This window comes from Drosophila arizonae, chromosome 3, assembly GCF_054131065.1.
Source record: "Drosophila arizonae isolate 15081-1271.41 chromosome 3, UAZ_ARI_1.0, whole genome shotgun sequence".
In the NCBI taxonomy this organism is placed as follows: domain Eukaryota; kingdom Metazoa; phylum Arthropoda; class Insecta; order Diptera; family Drosophilidae; genus Drosophila; species Drosophila arizonae.
This window is the reverse complement of record NC_142923.1, coordinates 20090072-20109275: the sequence shown is the minus strand read 5'-3', so window position 1 is coordinate 20109275 and position 19204 is coordinate 20090072. Positions and strand designations below refer to the sequence as shown.

The 19204-nt window shown below is 38.1% G+C and overlaps 1 protein-coding gene across 3 annotated transcripts in view; it reads left to right on the top strand.

Annotated features, from left to right (window-relative positions):
• LOC108609499 (uncharacterized) overlaps positions 1-19204 on the top strand; it is an 86736-nt gene that overhangs the window by 36546 nt on the left and 30986 nt on the right. Inside the window, exon 1 of one of the 3 annotated variants that reach the window (XM_089463358.1) lies at positions 8023-8687. The exons of the other annotated variants lie outside the window; for them this stretch is intronic. Coding sequence (XP_089319484.1) covers positions 8649-8687 — 39 coding nt within the window. The 5' untranslated portion in view covers positions 8023-8648. Of the gene's footprint in view, positions 1-8022; positions 8688-19204 lie in introns of those variants that run through there. 3 annotated transcript variants of the gene reach the window in all.

Below are 19204 nucleotides of genomic sequence, written 5' to 3'. Positions count from 1 at the left end.
ATGTTTTGTTGAAGTTGTTGTTGCATTTGGTCAAGCGCAAAAAATAGACAAAATGCACGCAGCGAAAAAAGACAAAAATTCAAACAAAATGTTCTATATACAATAAATGTAGCTGTGTGTTTGTGTGTGTGTGAAATGCAGTTTTGCATAGGTATGCGTTTATTATTATTATTTTTTTTTTTTTTTGACTGTGTATAGGTGTGCGGCTGTGCGCTATTTAGTTTCCTGTTAAGCTGCAGTTGCAACCAGGGCTGACAAACAGAACAGATTTTTATAGATATATTTATACAATATATATTAATACATAATCATTTTATGATCTTTTTGCTCTTTAGAATTTGGGGCAGAGTATTAAGTGTAAAGTTGCCTTTGAGATTTCAGCTTCAGCTTTGCTTGGATTTAGGCTTTTAAATTCAGCCGTAAAATATAATATAATATAATAATAATAATATAATATAATAATTTAATATAATTTTCAATCATTCAAGGAGAATTATTTTTAAAAATTTAATTGGAATATCTTCATTTTGAGTTATTTTAATATTTTACATTTTATATTAAATATTTATCAATATTTAATTAAAATTGTATTTAATTTTATAATAAATATTTAATAATATTATTTAATTGAAATATCTAATATTTATTTAGTCAATCGCTGGGATTTCTATTTTTAAATTTTAAATGTTTTATTTAAAAAAAAAAATCTAATTTATTGATTTTAAGCTATTTTAATATCTGAAAATTATTACGAAATATTTAATTGAAATATCTGATTTTTAATGATTAATTTTGACTTAGATTAATATTTTAAATTAAATTAAATATGAATTATTGAACTGAAATATATGATTGTTTTTTATTAGTTTTGAGTTATTTTAATATTTTAAATTAAATATAAAAAATTTCATTGAAATATCTAATTTTTAGTTTGTTTTTCAATTTTCGATTAATTTTTGAAATTTAATATTAAAAACTTAATTGAATTAAAATTACAGTCTTTGTCTGGTTTCGATTGAAACTGTACTTTGTTATATCTATTTTCTTAAAAATATTGACTTTTTGGGTTTTTATTGTTGACAAAAGCTGCTATGATTGATTCAAGAAATTCATATACCGTTCTGTGTTCAATATGAAGACAATTTTTGGCTAAACAATATAAAGATATCGCAACAGGTAACAGATCTGGCATCTGTCCATGGTTTAGAGTTTATGGCTCTATATTCAATATACTCAATGCCTTGTAATTTGTAGCAATTGCACATTCTATTCCCCATGCCTGGTTGCTTTGTCATTTTGGTTGCCATGTGGCACCCTGCGCCAGGCCGGCAGCCTCCGTGTGGCTGCCTCTCATACCCTGTGGAGCTTAAGTGGCAGATTTTTAATTGAATTGGCTGCAGTTGCAGTTGCATTTGCAGTTGTTGCACTTGCAGCTCACCCTTTGACCGCCACCCACTCTTCTGCTCCACGCTTTGGGCTTGTCACATTTGAATTTTTTTGCCATATTACTAACCATTTTGTTTTTGTTTTTGCATTAGTTTTGACCACCTACAGCAAAAAAAAAAAAAAAAACAACTAACACATACTGTGAATGTCTGATATTATATATATATATATATATCTATATATAGACCTATATGCGTGGGAGGTAAGGGCTGGCAGTGGGGTAGGTGCCTGCCCCCTCGCGGATATTTGAAAATAGAGGCGACTGCGCATTTTATGCGCCTCTTTTTTCTACACTTTAGCTGCGCATTTTTGCAAAATTTATATAAATATCTTATATATTATTTATTTTACACATAATATATACATATATACCTTAATATATATATAGTACATATTTTATATATTTTTTATGCTCTATAAATATTGCATTAATTTTATTTTTCTGCGACGTTTTGCGTGCTCGCATTTATGCATTTTTGATGAAATAGTTTTTGGATTTTATACAACTAATTTTATTGCAATAAAAAATAACTTGAATTTATATTGCATATATTAAGAAAAACATATACAAACATATATATATTTATATATCTATATATATTGCCTGTGCAAGATTTACGATGTTTACATTGCGATTCTGGGACGTGGGTTGATTATTTTTTCAACGATTCTTTGCACGTAAAATCAATTTTATATAACAGTCAATTGAAGTGCATATTTATTTAATATGTTTTCCATAAATATATTAAAAAAAAAACAAAAAATGTTTTACTGACTTTATAATTAACAAGTTAATAAATTTATATAAATTTTAATTAAAATATTTGAAATTTTATTAAGATTTCGCTAATGATTGTTGACAATTTATGATATATTTTGCATGGAAACTAAAAATAATGCTAAATTCTGCTTACATACCCAGCTATATACCAAGCATTACATTGCTGGATCCAGTTACATCAAAATATTGACTTCAATATGAATTTTAAACTCTATGTACTTTTGTTAACATTTTTGTTTTGGATTTAGCAGCTCATATCGAAAGCGAAAATTTGTTTTCGCTCTGATATTAAATTTCCGAATGAACGAATTTCATATCTACATAACATTTAGAAGCTATCATAAATATGATTATATTAACAGCTTTACCTTGATATAGAATTCTATTTACCTTACAGCTCACTCAAACTATGTAGCCACATATATGCCATAAATATATATATATATATATATATATATATATATATATATATATATATATATATATATATATATATATATATATATGTATATAATCAGAGCTTAAGCTGCATAGCAGAGCCAGCGCTCTACTCAATTCCAATTGAGAAACCAGAAACCCATTCAAACATTCTCATTCTCATTTCACTTTCAATTGCGTAATTGAATAGCGCTTTCATAATACCAATCAGAGCAGTTAGTTTAAGCTGCTATGTAATTAATCGATAATTAACAAGAATATCTATTAAGCGCACAGCAAGCGGTTTTCTGAGTTTTCATCCAGCGTCCGTTACCATTTGACGTTTAAATGCATAATATTATCTTCGCAAATCAATTGTCTGGCTCATTAGCCACTGAGCATATTCATTAACCTAATTATGGCGAATGCCACTTGCGACTGCTACAAGATGCGTCTGATACATATACATATATATTAATACATGTATAATTATTTGTATATATGTATATGTGTATTTATTGTATATTAATACACTTGACGCCCGATGCAACAGTTTTGTGTCTTGGGCCAGTGGCCAAGTGGCGCTGCGGAGCCAACTTAGCGAGCTTTAATTATATATTAGCCAATTGGCCTTCTCAACTTGAACACTTTGACTTGCAAATGCTAAACACAAACACCCACGACAACACACACAAGCACAAGCACACCCACACACACTCACACACACACATTAATATGCCATACACTGAGCGTAAAATGTCTACAACTTGAGCTGCTCGTAACTTTGGCAGAGTCAAGCTTCAATATAACTTTCGAGGCTCTTACAGATAAATAATTTATGCATATTCCTGGCAATTAATTCGGATTGGGAATATTCCCAGCTAATTTTCAGTAGATGAATTCTCTCCTTAAGTTTTAATGCATTTATGGATTATTTTCATATCAAGATATTTATATATGTTTAACTTGAATTAAAGAGTTTTTAGTTCAAGCTATGCGATTTTTCTTGTAAATGAATTTAATATACACCCATTGCCTTGCACTCATTAATCATTCTTGGTGAATTTTTAATATTGAATTATATTAATATTTCAGTTAATATTTGTCCTTTCTGGTATGAAAATTATTATATGGCATTTCCTTCATACTTTATTCAAGCATTGTTTTTCTGATTTCAATGCATCCGAAATATAAACAAAAAAGAAAAAGAAACAAGTTAATTAATGATTTGACAAGAAAAATTAAAGAAAAATAAACATTTGAAGCATTGTAAATTCATGCATATAAATGATTTTTACAATCAAAATATAAAATATTAAATAAAAATTTAATTGAATATCTTTTTAAAATATACAAAAATAACAATTTACATTTTACGAATTGAAATATTAAAAATATTTTTACACACTAAATATCTATCAATTTATTTTTTAATTTTAAAATTGAGCCCAAAAATATTAAAGCTTAAGAGACAATATAAATATAATTAATAAAAAAATGATTTCTATACTTCTTCATAGAGCTGAGCAGCATGAATTTCTTCAAGTGTATTTATAATATATACATAGTATATATGTATATGCATTCCATTCAATTGTTATTTGAAACTTGGAGATTCGTCGAGCGCCGTCAATTTGGCTGGCAAGTTGTAGACATCGTCTGGAGGCCTCGTCATCCACACATCATATTGTCCTTGTGGTCTTTGTTATTGTTGTTCTTGTCGCTGTTGTTGGTGTTGCTGCTGCTGTTGCTGCTGCTGTTGCTGTTGTTTGTGTTGCTGTGGCCGCCTTTTGCGGGCTGGCACGTGTTGAATGCTGTGCGAATCATTGTTGACACACATACACGATGATAGCCATTATAACTATAAGAATCAGCTAAGCCTCGACAGCCGCCCTCGCTGGCCCAACGAAATGCTAAACAATGGCTGTGTTGGGCTTGAATTGCCACTGACAGGATGTTTTGGACGCTGGCTGGCAGGGCAGCCAATTTGCAGTCGCCAGAGCCATTGACATATTGAACGTTAAGGATGCGGCATCATGTTACCACTCCACAAACTATTCAACTATGTATTCCACCCCCCACACACCCACACACCCACACTCTTCCAAAACCAACTACTATGTAAAGCTTGGTTGTGTCCCATCCACTTAACGATTTTCGTTTTTCCGTTTTTAACATTTTTTGATTGCGCCGTGGGCCGAACTGATTTCCTTCGAATTTTAGTTGGCCTGTACTACCTACCCCTTTCCCACCCCCTGCTCTCTTTAGCTATTTTGGTCAGTTTGGCGTGACGAAGACAAAAACCATGAAAGCGAAGAAGCAGAAAAACTCTGTAGACAATCATCAAATAACTGACAGTCCAATCGACGCTTGAAAGCGTTTCCCGCTCCCCATCTCTCGGAGTTGAATTGCGTTCGGTTTCGCTTGTTCCTCTTTTCCTTTTTCATTTTGGTTTTCTTGTTTTTTTTGGTTGTGCTTGGTGTGGGCGCACTTTTGTGGCTCATGCGTTTTGGGAACATTTTTGGGAATTGGAGCGAGAAAGTTTGCATTGCGGTCTGGGAGAGTCGGCTCTTTAGCTGAAGATGAAAACCCAACATAGTCGAATTCAAAAATTGGAATTACTAAGGAATTTCGGAAATGTTTGCTAGCGAAAAAATAGTTCTGATCCTGGCCACATAACATAGAGAATCGACAAGAGAGTTTCAAGAGAGAGGTTTTTATTTTTAAATACAAATATTTTAATATTAAAAATTGAAATAACCAGAATGTATATGAAAAAGAAAAAAAAAGGCTTGGAAATATTTTTAAAAAATAACTAACATTAATTTTTCAAGCAGAATGGATATTCACTTTTAGTATTTTTTTAATACTAAATATATATATGTATTTGTAAACTTTTATATACGCTAGAGAGGATTAAAGATTATGGGTTATGGATTTTTATGGACATGCATAAAAATATATGTTTTTTTTTTTTTTTTTTTTTTTTATTTACGCTTTAACTTTTCTGGTCAGAATATTTCAAATACATATTAAATATTTAATATTATACATTGATGATAGTAATATTTATAAATAATTTTCATTTTACAAATCTATAAATATGTTTAAGGATACAAAAATAAATATTTGAAGAACTTGATATGATAAAATGTGCAGATTCTCCTATATTCATCGTGCCTTTCTGTTCGATTGCATGCCCCGAACCTATTCAAGAACTTTGAGGAATGCGTTGCATAAATCCCAGTGATAAAGACCATGAACTGAACGCAAATCAAGAAGCAATAGGATAGATGCCGCCACGTTTTTTTTTTTTTTTTTTTTTTTGGGGCTTTATTTTTTTGACTAGCCACCCCAGACAGTACCCAAACCCCAAGAAACAATAAAACGATGACACACAACGTGCCCAGCCCTACGTGTCCAGTCTTGTCGAAGAAAAACAAAAATCTGTCGAGTTTTATGATCGCCGACGACGACGACGACGACGACGAGGAGGACGTCGACGACTCACTCTGAAGGCAAGCCTACAAAATTTTGAAACAGCGACGGGGCTGCAAAATTGAACTTGTGTGTGGATGGCGGTGGGAGGAGGGAGGGGGCACGCTCAATAAACACGCACAACGCCCAAAAGCCCAACCTGAAGCTTCTAGCTGAACAATTTCTTTGGCTAAAGGTAGTCGTAGCCGTAGCCATAGCCCCAGCGCTCTTGACCCTTTTTGCACTCACACCAGCGCCGCGCGAGCTCACAGAATAACAACAAAAACAACGAAAATGAAAAAATATAAAAGACGAAAAACAAAGAGACTGAATTTGCCCGTCGCTTTTTTTCGCTTTTATTCCTTTCAAAAACTTTACGCTGGCCAAACGCATAACCCCCGCCCGCTCTCGCTGGCCCGCCCCCGCGCGCGCTCACTCGGCAGACAAGCGACAACAACGTTGTCCACTTTCGCACTTGCCTTCACGGCCTCCCTCTCGCGCTCGTTCGCTCTCTCGCTCGCTCACATTCTTCACTGCCCGCCTCCTGCTCTCGGCACACGCACAGAGCGAGTCGCACTGCCCGCCACCTCCTGCCCCCTCTGTACACTCCGTACACTCCCCTGGTTGGGTTGTCCCTGCCAACAGTATGACGGTACAGCAACAACATTGCCGGCTCGTCGTATATTTTTCTCATTTATTTTTCAAGCTCTCAACTCTGGTCTGCCAACTTTACCAAACACCCGACTCCAGCCCCAACCCCAATGCCACCCCCAACCAACTCAAACCCAGTCCAACCCAAAATGCCGCAAAGCATGCTTTATTTTTTGTGCGTTTTTCATATCCGAAACGCCGACGAGCACCCGCACACCCCTTCTCCACTTGCCCACTCGAATTCACAGTCACACTCACACTCACACTCACTCTCACACTCATTCACTCACACAGCGACCTCCACAAACCGCGCCGTCCGTAAACCAAACGACGAACCGACCGATCCCAACCGGCCTTTTTTTCGCCATGCCGGCGAAAGACAAAAGCAACAACAACAACAACAACAACAGTTACTCTTACTCACACCAGACTGCTTACAATCCGACCCACACCAACAAAGCCAATGTGCGCGCTCTCTCGCTCTCGCTCCCACTCTCTCTTTCTCTCTCTCTCACTCCGTCTCTCTCTCTCTCACTCAGTCTCACGCTGCTGTTGCATTTTTGTTGGCGACGCGCAAAAAAAGCAACAAAAATAATTGCCATTTCCCCCTCTTCGGCCCGTTCCACACAACAACAAAAGCAAAGCAAAAAACAAAAAAAAAAAAAAAAAACCTAACACCATGCCTCCCACTCCCATTGAACAGCAACACCTCACACCCCGCAGCCTCACCCCGCCGGCCCAGTAGCCACCCAAACCATTCACAAAACTCGGCACTCAGCTGTTTGTCAACTCATCTGCCGTCGCCATCCGCTGTTACTCCAAAGCCAAACTCCGCTCTCTCTCTCTCCCCTCTCTCTCTCTCACTGCTCGGCCGTCGCGTTGGTTCGTTGACGCCGCAGCTGCCGTTATCGGCGTTTCTCTGTTTTTGTACTCATATCCCTCGGCTCGACCACGCACTGTGTATGCTCGCCCATTGCCCATTCGAGCACATTGTGTTGCACACTTTTTGGCATTTGCCTTCCACACGCACGTTCCGCGTTCTCCATGTGCTTTTTGGCGGCGTCCCACATTCAATTCGCCTCGCATAAGCGCATGTTCCGAGCGCTCTCTCTCTCTCTCTCTCTCTCTCTCTCGCTCTGTCGCTGATTCGCTCTTTCGCAGGCTTTGGCTCAAGCGCGCTCGCTCTCTCATGCTGCCGCTGTCGGCGTCGCTGGGCGCTAGCGCTAGAAAACGCATTTGTCTGTCTCTGTTTTGGTCAGTCAGCAGTTGGCTTTCGTCGTGTTTGGTTCGCCTCTGGTAGAGCGCTCTAAACTCCTGAGAACAAATCTCAAACACAATTATCACAGAACAGCCGTTAGCGTTTAGTGTGCCAAAAAGCGTTCGCTTGTTGCATTCGCCGCGAACCAGAAACAACAACGAAAGAAAACAAAATAAATAATAAGAAATAAATAGAAATAAAAACAAAAACAAAAGAGCAAGGATATAAATATATCTAAAACAATACCCACAAAGTGCTAAATGCAAAAAGAAAAGTTAAAATAAAATTGCGCCAAAAATATCAAATTTACAGTTTTGGATATTTGCATGCACTTTTCAGTCAACAAAATTGCGCTAAGAGTGTAAAGTGTTTAGTGCTAACGATAATACTAATAGTTGCCTGCTGCATTGCAACTTTGATATCATCGAGTTTTGGCAACGTTTGCGTCAATTCGATTATATAGTTTTTGGTCAATTTCCTTACACACAGCAGGCAATCGAAAAATTTGCCAAAATTCCGAAAAATCCGAGAAAAACACCAAAAACATCGACACGTACCGCATCGGCAACCGGTGGCGGTGGCGGAGGTGCTGGCGGCGGTGCCACCACCAGCACAAAGATGGCTTCTAAAAGAAAAGCCTCGGTGTTGCTGCACAAGGTGAGTTCAGATAACTCCCAACTTGATAACTCCAATCGGTCGACATTATTTGACAAACAGTTAGTGAAAATCTTTTGAAATTTGTTTGCGTATTCTGGCGAAAATGTCGAATATTTTAATGGTCTCCTTACAGAAATTTTCTAATCTTAGTTGCACGATTCTTGGTATCTCCATTTAACTTTGACTATATATAATCAATTCTTTTGAAATGCAAATTGTTTTGCCCTGCCGACCTTAAGATTTTAAGAGCGCAACAGATTTGTCTCTGCAGGCCAAGGCGCAACATGTTCTATTAGCTAATGATTGAGTTCAATAAGATATCTGATGATATATACATAGCTATATGGGCTATATGTTATCTGTTATGATATTTGCGTATTGTTAACATTGATATATATAATTTTTATAAATATTAAATTTATTAAGAAATAATAATATTTAAATATACTGAAACGATAATATAAGCTATTATTATTTAAAAAATTTGAATACAAATATTTAAATAATTCTTTGTATTAATAGCAATTCTTTTTCATATTGTTTTATTATATATTACAAATTTAATTATTCAGTTTCAAACACAATTCTTTTCAGCTCTAATGAATATATTGATGTGTAATTATAATGAAATTGTATTTAAATATTATTTAATTAAATAATAATTTCGTAAATATGGAATACATAGAAATTTTGATTACATTTCAGATTATGAAATTTCCTTTTGAATAATCACCTGGAAAGAAATTGAATTCATCTCACATTTCGCTAAGCCTATTCCACTTCTATAGAATTAATTTCTTTAGATAATTCTAAGCCTCCAACAATCGCTTACCGAGCTTATGCCCTACGCCCAATCCACCAACTCTCAAAGTTCACTGGGTCATTTGTAACCCTTTAGCTACCACGCAATTTGCTTGCCCACAAAGAACTCACTTTGAATTTTAATTTTTTGAGGAACTTCATTAGCCACGCTTAACACTTTCACTTGATTTCCCATAATTACATTATTACAGATAAACAACTATTTACCTGCTCATGATGATGCTCTAGAATGTTAAGTTGATCTATGCTATAGCATCATCATTTCTTTGCACCTTAAGTATTATCTATGATCTATATTATTATCTATATTATTGCAATTCAAACAAGCACGCACAAGTCAAGCCCCGACCCCTTATCATGCCTTCACTTTAAGACACATATAAAACCAATTTAAGAGACTCGCAAAAGAAAAAACAAAAACTCATTCGCTAGTTTTGCCTCTGCCTACCTGTCGTCTGCTAAAGAGAGAGAGAGAGAGGCAGAGAAGGAGATGAAATCGAAAAGAAATCATCGTAGACAGTTGCACAAAATATTGCTAATACGCCGCGTAGACAGCGGCAGCAGCCGCATAAGAAAACCTGCTCATAATGCCGATTTGGATGAAATGGCGCCTAGACATGAGGGCACACACACACACACACACTAATGATATACGACTATATATATGTATGTGCGTATGTTGAGTACATAGAAGCGCGAAATGAGTTGGCGGGTGTGAGTGTGTGTGTGTGTGTGATGGTCGTGGCAATGGGTGTCTGCAGCCCAAAATGAAACGCAACACACAGACACAAACACTCACACCTCATGCACACACACACACAGACAGACGCTCACTCACATAGAGCGAGCGAAACACGCCCCCTTCTCCAAAGGGCGCACATTTTGCCCTGCACGGTAATTCATCAAATGACGAAGACGCGGGTACGATGGGACGAAGGCAAAGGCGCTGCCAACGCCAAATGCCCGACGGGTTGCTCTTGCAAAGAGAGGGTGTTGTGCTTGTTGTTGTTGTTGTTGTGGCCGTTGGAACTTGGGCGCCAGCATTGCCGCCACAAAAGAAGTAAAGCTTCTTGAGCCAAATGCCGCGCTATGTGCCCGCCCCCCAACTCCTCGTCGCTCCCCAAAAATCTCCCGCAACCGATGTATGTAACCCACACACACATGGCCGCAAAGACCAAAGACTGTCCAGCACCCAGTCAAGTTTCTATGGGGCTGCTTATGCGTTCAGCTCAAGCAAGGGTATACCAACTATTTTAGAAAGTTTGTGAAAGACGGAGGAGAGCATAGAAGTAGGAAGAGAATGAGGAGTTCTTAAGAAATTTAAGTGAGAATAAGAGAGTTTTGGGTGTACATTTTGTAGGAGATTAAAAAAACCTTAAATATATGAGATGTATTTCACTGATTAATATAAAGCATTAGCTCATTTCTGGTTCATTAAGAACTTTCTAGAAATAAATAAATAAAATTAATAAAGTAAATAATGACGATCATAAAATAAAACTTATATTTTGTTCAATCTGAACTTTGCAGAATTTTAAAATAAATAATAATATTGACTCAAATATAAGGGATCATAAAATAAAACTTATAACACATTATGAACTAAAGAAAAAAATTAAATAAAATAATAATGAGCACAAGAATGAATAAAATAAAGAGGATCATATAAGAAAATTTTTAATTTTCCAGATGTAAGTGGTGCTTTAACAATGTAATGAATAACACAATAATAATATTCAAATTTATTTAGATTTTTTTTTAAATTTATTTCATTTTTTACTTGGAAGATAATAATTAATTCGTTCTTATTTATTTTAATATGCATTCTATATTTTAGTCGAGCCTTGAATAAAAAAAATGATTTTATTATTTCCTTTGCAATAAAAAAAATAAACTTAAAAACAAATATATCAAATTTATTTTCCAGAAATATACAATATTGTTTTAAGTTTAAAACCTTATAGTAAAAGGTTTCAGTATTTTTATAGACTTTTTAAAAACTAAATTTTATTTTATGCTTAAGATTTTATTATAAAAATTTAAGCGAGATTTAGTGGCATTCTAGAAAAATCATTACTTAAATTGAAATTAAAAAACTTTTCTTTTTTTTTATAAAATATTAAATTGAAAGTAAATCACTAAATAATAAAGAATTGTTTGATTAGTAGTTAGGGCATTTCAAATGCGCAACACATATGAAAAAATGTTGCGCTTGTTTGTTTATTGCAAATATGGGTGGGTCAGCCTAGGGTTGGGGATTGGTCATAGAGGGGCTGCCAAGACGAGCCCCCAAACCCGTGAAGCAACAAAAGCATCGAATTTTGTATATAGTCAGCGGCATTTGTATATAAATAGTGGTGTGTGTGTGTGAGTGGGTGTGTGGGCAGTTGTGTATTGGAGTGTGTGTGTGTGTGTATGTCAAAAGGAACTTCAAGTCAGGCGAGGGCAGGGACTGTGACGCTATATATTTGAAGGGATGTGTGTGGGGGAGTGTGAGTATGAGAAATGGAGTTTGAATGTGTTAGTGTGTGTGTGTGAGTGTGTGTGTATGGTCAAGCTTTGTGCTTAAGCGCACATAAGCCGCCGCAGGACATCGTGTCGAAAGCGTCTTTCGGTTTAATTTCTACCTAACCTAAATCTATACAATACTTAAAGACTGAAGAAGAGTTGCAGCAAAATAAATTTGTGTAATTTAAAAATGGAGTCAAAGTGCATACACTGAAAAAAACAAACAACTTTAAACATACATTCATAAATGTATATAAATATATTTATGATAAATATAGACCATTCCATATAACTTTAAATATACATAAATGTCTATAAATATGTATATGATAAATATAGAACATTTTCCATATGGCAAGGTATTATATAAACCGTTAAATGGATTGAAGTGTACAAGTCCTTTACCAATAGCAGCTCCAGACAACAGCTTCAACACTTTAAAGATTTTTTGATTTGATTCTTTCACCTCCAGTATTTAAATCCTGACTTCCAACTTTCTGTCATTCTTCACTTTGGAAAATGTGAATTTTTCCCGAGTTTTTTTTCTCTTCTTTTCAGTTCTATGAGTGTATCTTGTTATGCTGCTCAGCTGTAATCAAACATGATTTTGGTGACGGTGACGTTGCCAGGCGATTGGACTTAGGGTTGGGCTGGGTTCGCTCGAGCACCCCAGCTCATCAATTTCGGGGTTGGGGGTGATACGGTTCACACAAACTTTAGATGCGAGATGCGAGCTGCAGCCTGATGGTTACACATCTCAGCATTAGTGTCGCAGGCAGGCAGGCAGACAGGCAAGCAGGCAGACAACAACGTGCCAGGCGAATCGAAGCAGACGAGGGAACCAGTCAATGTCGTCGACAGGAGCCCGGACCCGGACCAGAACCAAAACCAAGCACTAAGACCCGGACCCGGACCAAGATACGGCCACGGGCACGGGTAAGGGTACAAGTGCGGGTGCCGGTATGGGCAGCGTAGCCAGGAAGTGGGCGGGTATTGAGTCGAGAGAATAAGAAGGAGCTGCAGGCTTTGCGACAACGTCTTTCGACTTGGCTGTCTTGGGCCATTCTCCATCTTCCTTTCTCTAGTTTGGATAGATGTTACGGAAAATTGCTTACGGTTTTTTGCACACACCAATACCCACACTCACAAACCCACACACACATGTCTTCCACACATGAATAGATCAGGGACATGAGGCTGGGTGGGCTGCTGCTAGCATCACATCATACAAACAGACAAGTTAGACAGCCCAAGACCCTCATCTGCTCATCCAAGGCATCGAAAATAGAAATAGATGACAAGAAAACCGACGAAGACATTTGCCGAGTTACCTCCCAGGGAATGGGCATGGGCGTCTAGCAAGAGGAAGACTGTATCCCCTCCCAGAGATGAGGACGACTTTGGCTAAGGGCAAGCGACAAGCTCGACGGGTTACATTTTGGCTGATGCCACAGACACTGCGAGAATGAGTTGATACACTCGATGAAGGGCGTGGGTGAGCGTTGGGTAGTTTTGCCCGAGGGTTGAGACTTTGTGCCTTGGGGTAAAAGAGGCGGCAGTTGGACATGATAGCCCTATAATTATGGCATCCATTCTAAGCTCTGTGATTAACTTTCCGACTTTAAAAACCAAAGCTCGCTGGGAATGACAAACCTAAAATAAAAAGGTTAAAGAATTTAATAAACTAAATAAAACAAGTTTCATCGAACTTCTCATATTAGTTATAAATCTGCAGGAGTGTTTCTCAATATATTATGTTAGCTTTAGCAAATTTGTCTGTAAAATTTATTGATGGGCTAAAAACAAAATCTGCGATACCAGAATTTATCGATAAATCTGTCTTTTCATCTGCATTATAATGATTATTTTAAGAATTTTTACCATACTTTGCTGTGTGTCAATTGCTTTTTAAACGAATTTATATCGATAGCTTTCAACAGAATGTGTCGATAATATTACAGATGTCAACATCTATGATCAAGAAAATATATAAATATATTTACCGATATCGTTTAGATGAATATCATTTTATGTGTGTATCGATACGGTATGTATTGATCATACTTTTCGAATATATTTTGGTATAGCATTGCTTTATATTCAACCTATTGTATGTATCGATAAGACAGGGAATGATATAAGCACGTACATATATCATATATTTAATAAAAATAAATATGCGATTTTCGCCGGTATCGATATATGTACAAATCGATAACATAGCTTTCTGTTAGTATCTACTAGCAATTTATCTATAGTTTTATCCTATGCCTTGCCTTCAACCAGCACACGCCCTTACCCATTCTCAGGACATACTTTGCCATTTCTCTTGGTGTAGCTCATCACTTGCTTCTGGGCTTACGGTACGAGCTCCCCAATGCGCCCTCGGCCATTCACAGACACATTCAAACACATGCACAGAGCGAAGCACATACATCCATATAAATAGCAGCCATCAGCTCAAAGTCCTTCCCCAGTAGAAAACGTAGCATCAGACTCCATGCTCACGAAAAACCTGCCAAGGAACGTCTTTACGTACTGTCAAGCGCAAAACAGACAAACCTAGGTGGGCCAACACACCCACCCATCTACACACACACACACACACACACACACTAACACACATTGGCAGCTGAACTGAACTCCATCTTGGCCAAAATGAAGGAGCTGCAGCTGTGGCAAGCAGAAATGTATTTCAGCTACAGCCACAATCAAAGTTGCTGCGAAAACTGAGTTAGAGGCGGGCACAGACTTAGCTCAGCCCCAGTCTTAATACGCACACACATCCACACACACTCACACACACATTCTGGAATCCCACATCACAAAAAGCAAGCCCGACAAGCGATGCCGCCTCTAATACACACACACACACACACACACACACACACACACACACACAGCTCTCACACTCTTTCCGAGACACACACAAAAACAATGCCAAAAGTTTCTACAGAGAGACAGAGGCAGAGCTTATGGGCGGGATAGAGGCGGGACAGGGCGGCTTGCATTGGGGTTTGAGTGGTGGCTAGGGGTTAGCTACAGGCGCCTCACCTTGCTGCCAAGTTTCGTTGGCTTGTCTTGCCATGTTGCCAAGTCAAAGGCTCCATGCACTTGGGCGATGCCCGTCTTTGCCCCCTTCCCAGCCCATCGCTTCCAAATTCTATGCTACACTTTTCATAGGCACAACCTCAGCCACACACACACACACACACATGTGAGGCTGTGTGTGTGCCTGTGTGAGAGTGTCTTCGACTTTGGCTTAGTATTTTTGGTTAATTTTCTTGCAGTTTTAGGTTACATTTTTGGCTTTTCCCCCAATGCTGGCTGCCACGGCCTCTGCCCACATTCAATCCACTGCCATGCCCGCCAGGCCTTTCACTTGTGAAAGACGTTTGCTTAAAAGCCACCACACCAACAATACACACACATACATAGGACACCCCCACTCACACACACACACATTCGCCTTCGCATTTAGTTAGTTTGTGATGCTTTTTAGTGCCAGGCAGCGCACGAGACATCTTAAAGGGGTGCCGGCACACACATGTGCCAGCAGGGTCGGGTCGGGCTCGAGTCCTGCCCTGCCCTGGCTTGCCTTACCCCCACGCATTGCTCAACCCCACCCCTACTCCTACCCCTACCCCTACCACTACCGTTTGCCACTGTCGCCAGCAGGCAGCATACAAATGAAACCCATGTCAGTTTTGTAGCAACTTGTGCCCTGCCCTGCTCGGCTGCTTCGAGCCCGTACCGCCTACACCGTACATCGTCTGATCTCAGCTTGGCTCTAACCACTTTCTTTTGAGCGTGCTGCTTACCCTTCATTCTATGTTTTTGCTGGATTTAGCTGATGAGCCACGGGCCCAGAGCGTAGGCAAAGCCAACAAATTTTTATGCTTTCTGCCTTTGTGCGCTGTTCATCAGACGCATTTTACTTTTATTACGTCGCTCAACCAGGAACCCAACTTCTCCTCACATTTTCTTTTCTCTTTTTTGGCTTAATGAAAACGAAGAATCCCTTCTTCTAAAGCCCTATCCCCAGAGCAACGCCCAGCTAAAAGCCAAGGTATATATACATCTGTATAAGTATATATAAAGAGAGTCCAGCCTTGGCCACACGATTGATGTGTAGCTGCTGCTCCTGCTGCTACGGCTGGCGCTGCACACACTTGAAGGCGTCACCAGCCCGAATGTCCTTCGCTTTCCATCCCAAACCCCAACTCTCCAACGTCTTGCCCCATCTGAAGCTTATTGCCAGCGACAGTACGCGGACGTTGTCGCCCAACCTTCCGTCGCTTTTTCTTGGCACACAAAAGCAAGCTAAACCCAATCCCCAAACCCCAAACCCAATCTAAACCTCTAGCACAAACATGCCCAACCCCCCGCGGTACTTTGCCACTGCCTCTGCCTCCGACTCCAACTAATGGTCGCCCACTCGAATGCTCAAAACGCCAACACAAAACGATTCATCTTCTTGTGCTTTCAATCCCAAACCGAGCCACAGCCAGCCAGCCATTGGAGCCAACTTTTCGCTTAGCTAAAACGTTGGCCTTCATTGTTGAAGGCACGTTGTTTTTTTTTATTCCTTTTGCCTGGCATTCCCCCTTTTCCTTTTGCTCCTTCTATTTTTTTCCTTTTTACTTTCTTGCTATTCCTTTGGCTGAGTTTTTGGCTAGAGGCCTTATCTTTGGGGCTTGAGCATCGTCTTCAATGTAGCCTGATGCTGATTCACAGCGAAGCCTGATGCCTGCCTCCCCATCCACACACCAGCCCAATCGTCTTGCCTTACAGTCCCCGGATAGCTGGCAACAGCAGTAGCAGGAAAAAAAAAGGTTTCCGGTTGCGACTTCCTTTTCGACTACAGCGCACTGGTCGCCGCCTCTCACAGCACCGTCCGCTCGGACACCAGAAGCTCAACACACACAAATTAGAGAACTTTGCAGGCAACATTCCTCGAGGACTCTGGCCAGGCACAAAATATTGGAAAAAAGAAAGAAATTATATTATTTATGTATACGTGTATAGAGCTGCAGTAAGTGAGATAATGAACAGCAGTTGAAGGGTGCAGCAGTATTCTACCTACACTACCAGCCTCTACTATAGAACTGCTGCTTGAATTGGGATATCATTCGGCAAAGCTATTGTAAAAATGAGTGTAAAGATCTTTAAAAAATGAATCGGAGCAACTTTTGAAAACATTCCGAAAACCCCCAATGAAATGAAGAAATACAGCTGTCTTCCAGCAACTTCTCTCTCAATATATATAAAAAGAGGAATCGGGGAGATTTCATGGAGCAAAAGTTCTACAATTTACTTTAGTATACACTCATACAAAGAAACTCCTACGATCGACAAAAACTACTTAGACTGCTAAATATAGGTGAGAAATGCTCGGAATTTCTTTAGTATGGGTAATTCTACTTAATTTTCCATGGACTACTTTCGTAGAACACCATTCGAAATATATTAAAACTCAATCAGAGCTTGTCGCGTCTCATCAAATATACAATTTTCTTTTGCTTTAACACTTAAGTCACACCTACAGTCGGTAAGGGGCTGCTGCTGCTGCTGTTATATTCCCAGCTCGGGTTCAGCCTACAGCTAAATTAGCTATTGAGTGCGCACGCTAGAGTCCTAGTTGCTACCCTCTTTCTTTGGCTCTGCCCCCACTGCTCCCGCTGCCATACTACCCCCTGCTTGCTATCTAAGTACCCCAGAGCAGTACCTTCCACGGCCACTTCAATCTACTTGCTCCCACTATCATCAAACTGCTAATGAAATACGCCACGTAGCGTGCGCCAGCAACTTTTCCCTGACTCTAGGGGTAGTTGTTGCTGTTGGATTCCTACGCCCTGCTATTGAATTACTCAAGCATCGCTGTAGTCAGCCTCGACGGCGTCGTCGTCGACATACTCATCGGACCCCGGCTCTGGCAACTAGCTCAAGTCAGCAACATTTCAGCGAGGACGCTGTCTTGTACCCTTTCAACGGTCTTGTGAATCATGGGCGTAGACCATACTCCCACCCCACTAACAGTAGTCCCCTTTCTAGAGCGCACCGAAAAAAAAAAAAAAAACCAAGCAAGAAAACAGAATAAAACAGAAAAAAAAATATAAAGAATTTTTTATTCTGCAGGCGCTTTAACAAGAATATGCGCTTTATTTTCTACTATGAATCCGGCTATCGGACCGCCGCCTGCTGCCTGCTGACGGTTGCCAGCGGCCAAGGTGGTTGCCATTGGAGACACACAATGGAATGAATTGGCAAATATTTATAGTTTAAATATTAATATGTGCTTGATATAGCTACATATATATCCATCTGAACAGCTGAAGTAAATTATCAATTGACCTCGTTTTAATTATAAATTTAAAGAATTTTTTATTTTTAAATTTTCAATAATTTTTGGCAGCTTATTATATATCTTATATGGTAATTTTTTTTTTTTTTTTTTTTAAATTTTAATTTTTTTTCTATATAGAAAATATTAATATATCGATTTTCGAATAATAGTTTTATATTTTCTATATTGAAAGAGACTTATAGAAAAATTAGTTATACTTAAAATATAACTATTATTGACATTTCATACCATTGCCAAGCAATTAATATTTTAAAAATTTTTTATTCAGTTTTTTATTATTTTTTAATATATAAACAAATTTTCATCTTTGAAATACTTTTTAATATTTTAGTTTAGCCATTCTATTCTTTAACTCACCTCTCTACACTCATCACTCTCTTTTCGTTATATCCATCAACGATATCGATAATTATTTATTTTATTTTTATTTATTTTTAAATATTTTTATATATCTCTTTAGTATATATTTACTTATATATATCTATATAGTAAATTGAAAATGTTTTTGATTAATTATCAATTACTTACAGTCTGGAAAATTTGTTATATATTTCTCATATAATTTTTTAAAAATCATACACAAAAAATTTCAAGTTTACCTTCGACAACTTCATCGATATACATATTATCGATAACTGCTCTGTATGATCTACCTCTCTGACCACTGTGATGCCAGCTCGCCAACTTTGTCTGTTTTCTTTGATGCTGGCAGCTGCCCTTCGCCCACGGCCGCTGAACACACCCCACATCCCACTCTCTCTCTCCTCCTTGCTTTACCTCCCTTGCTCTCACTCTCTGGTTTTTTCTGTCTCCCTTCTAT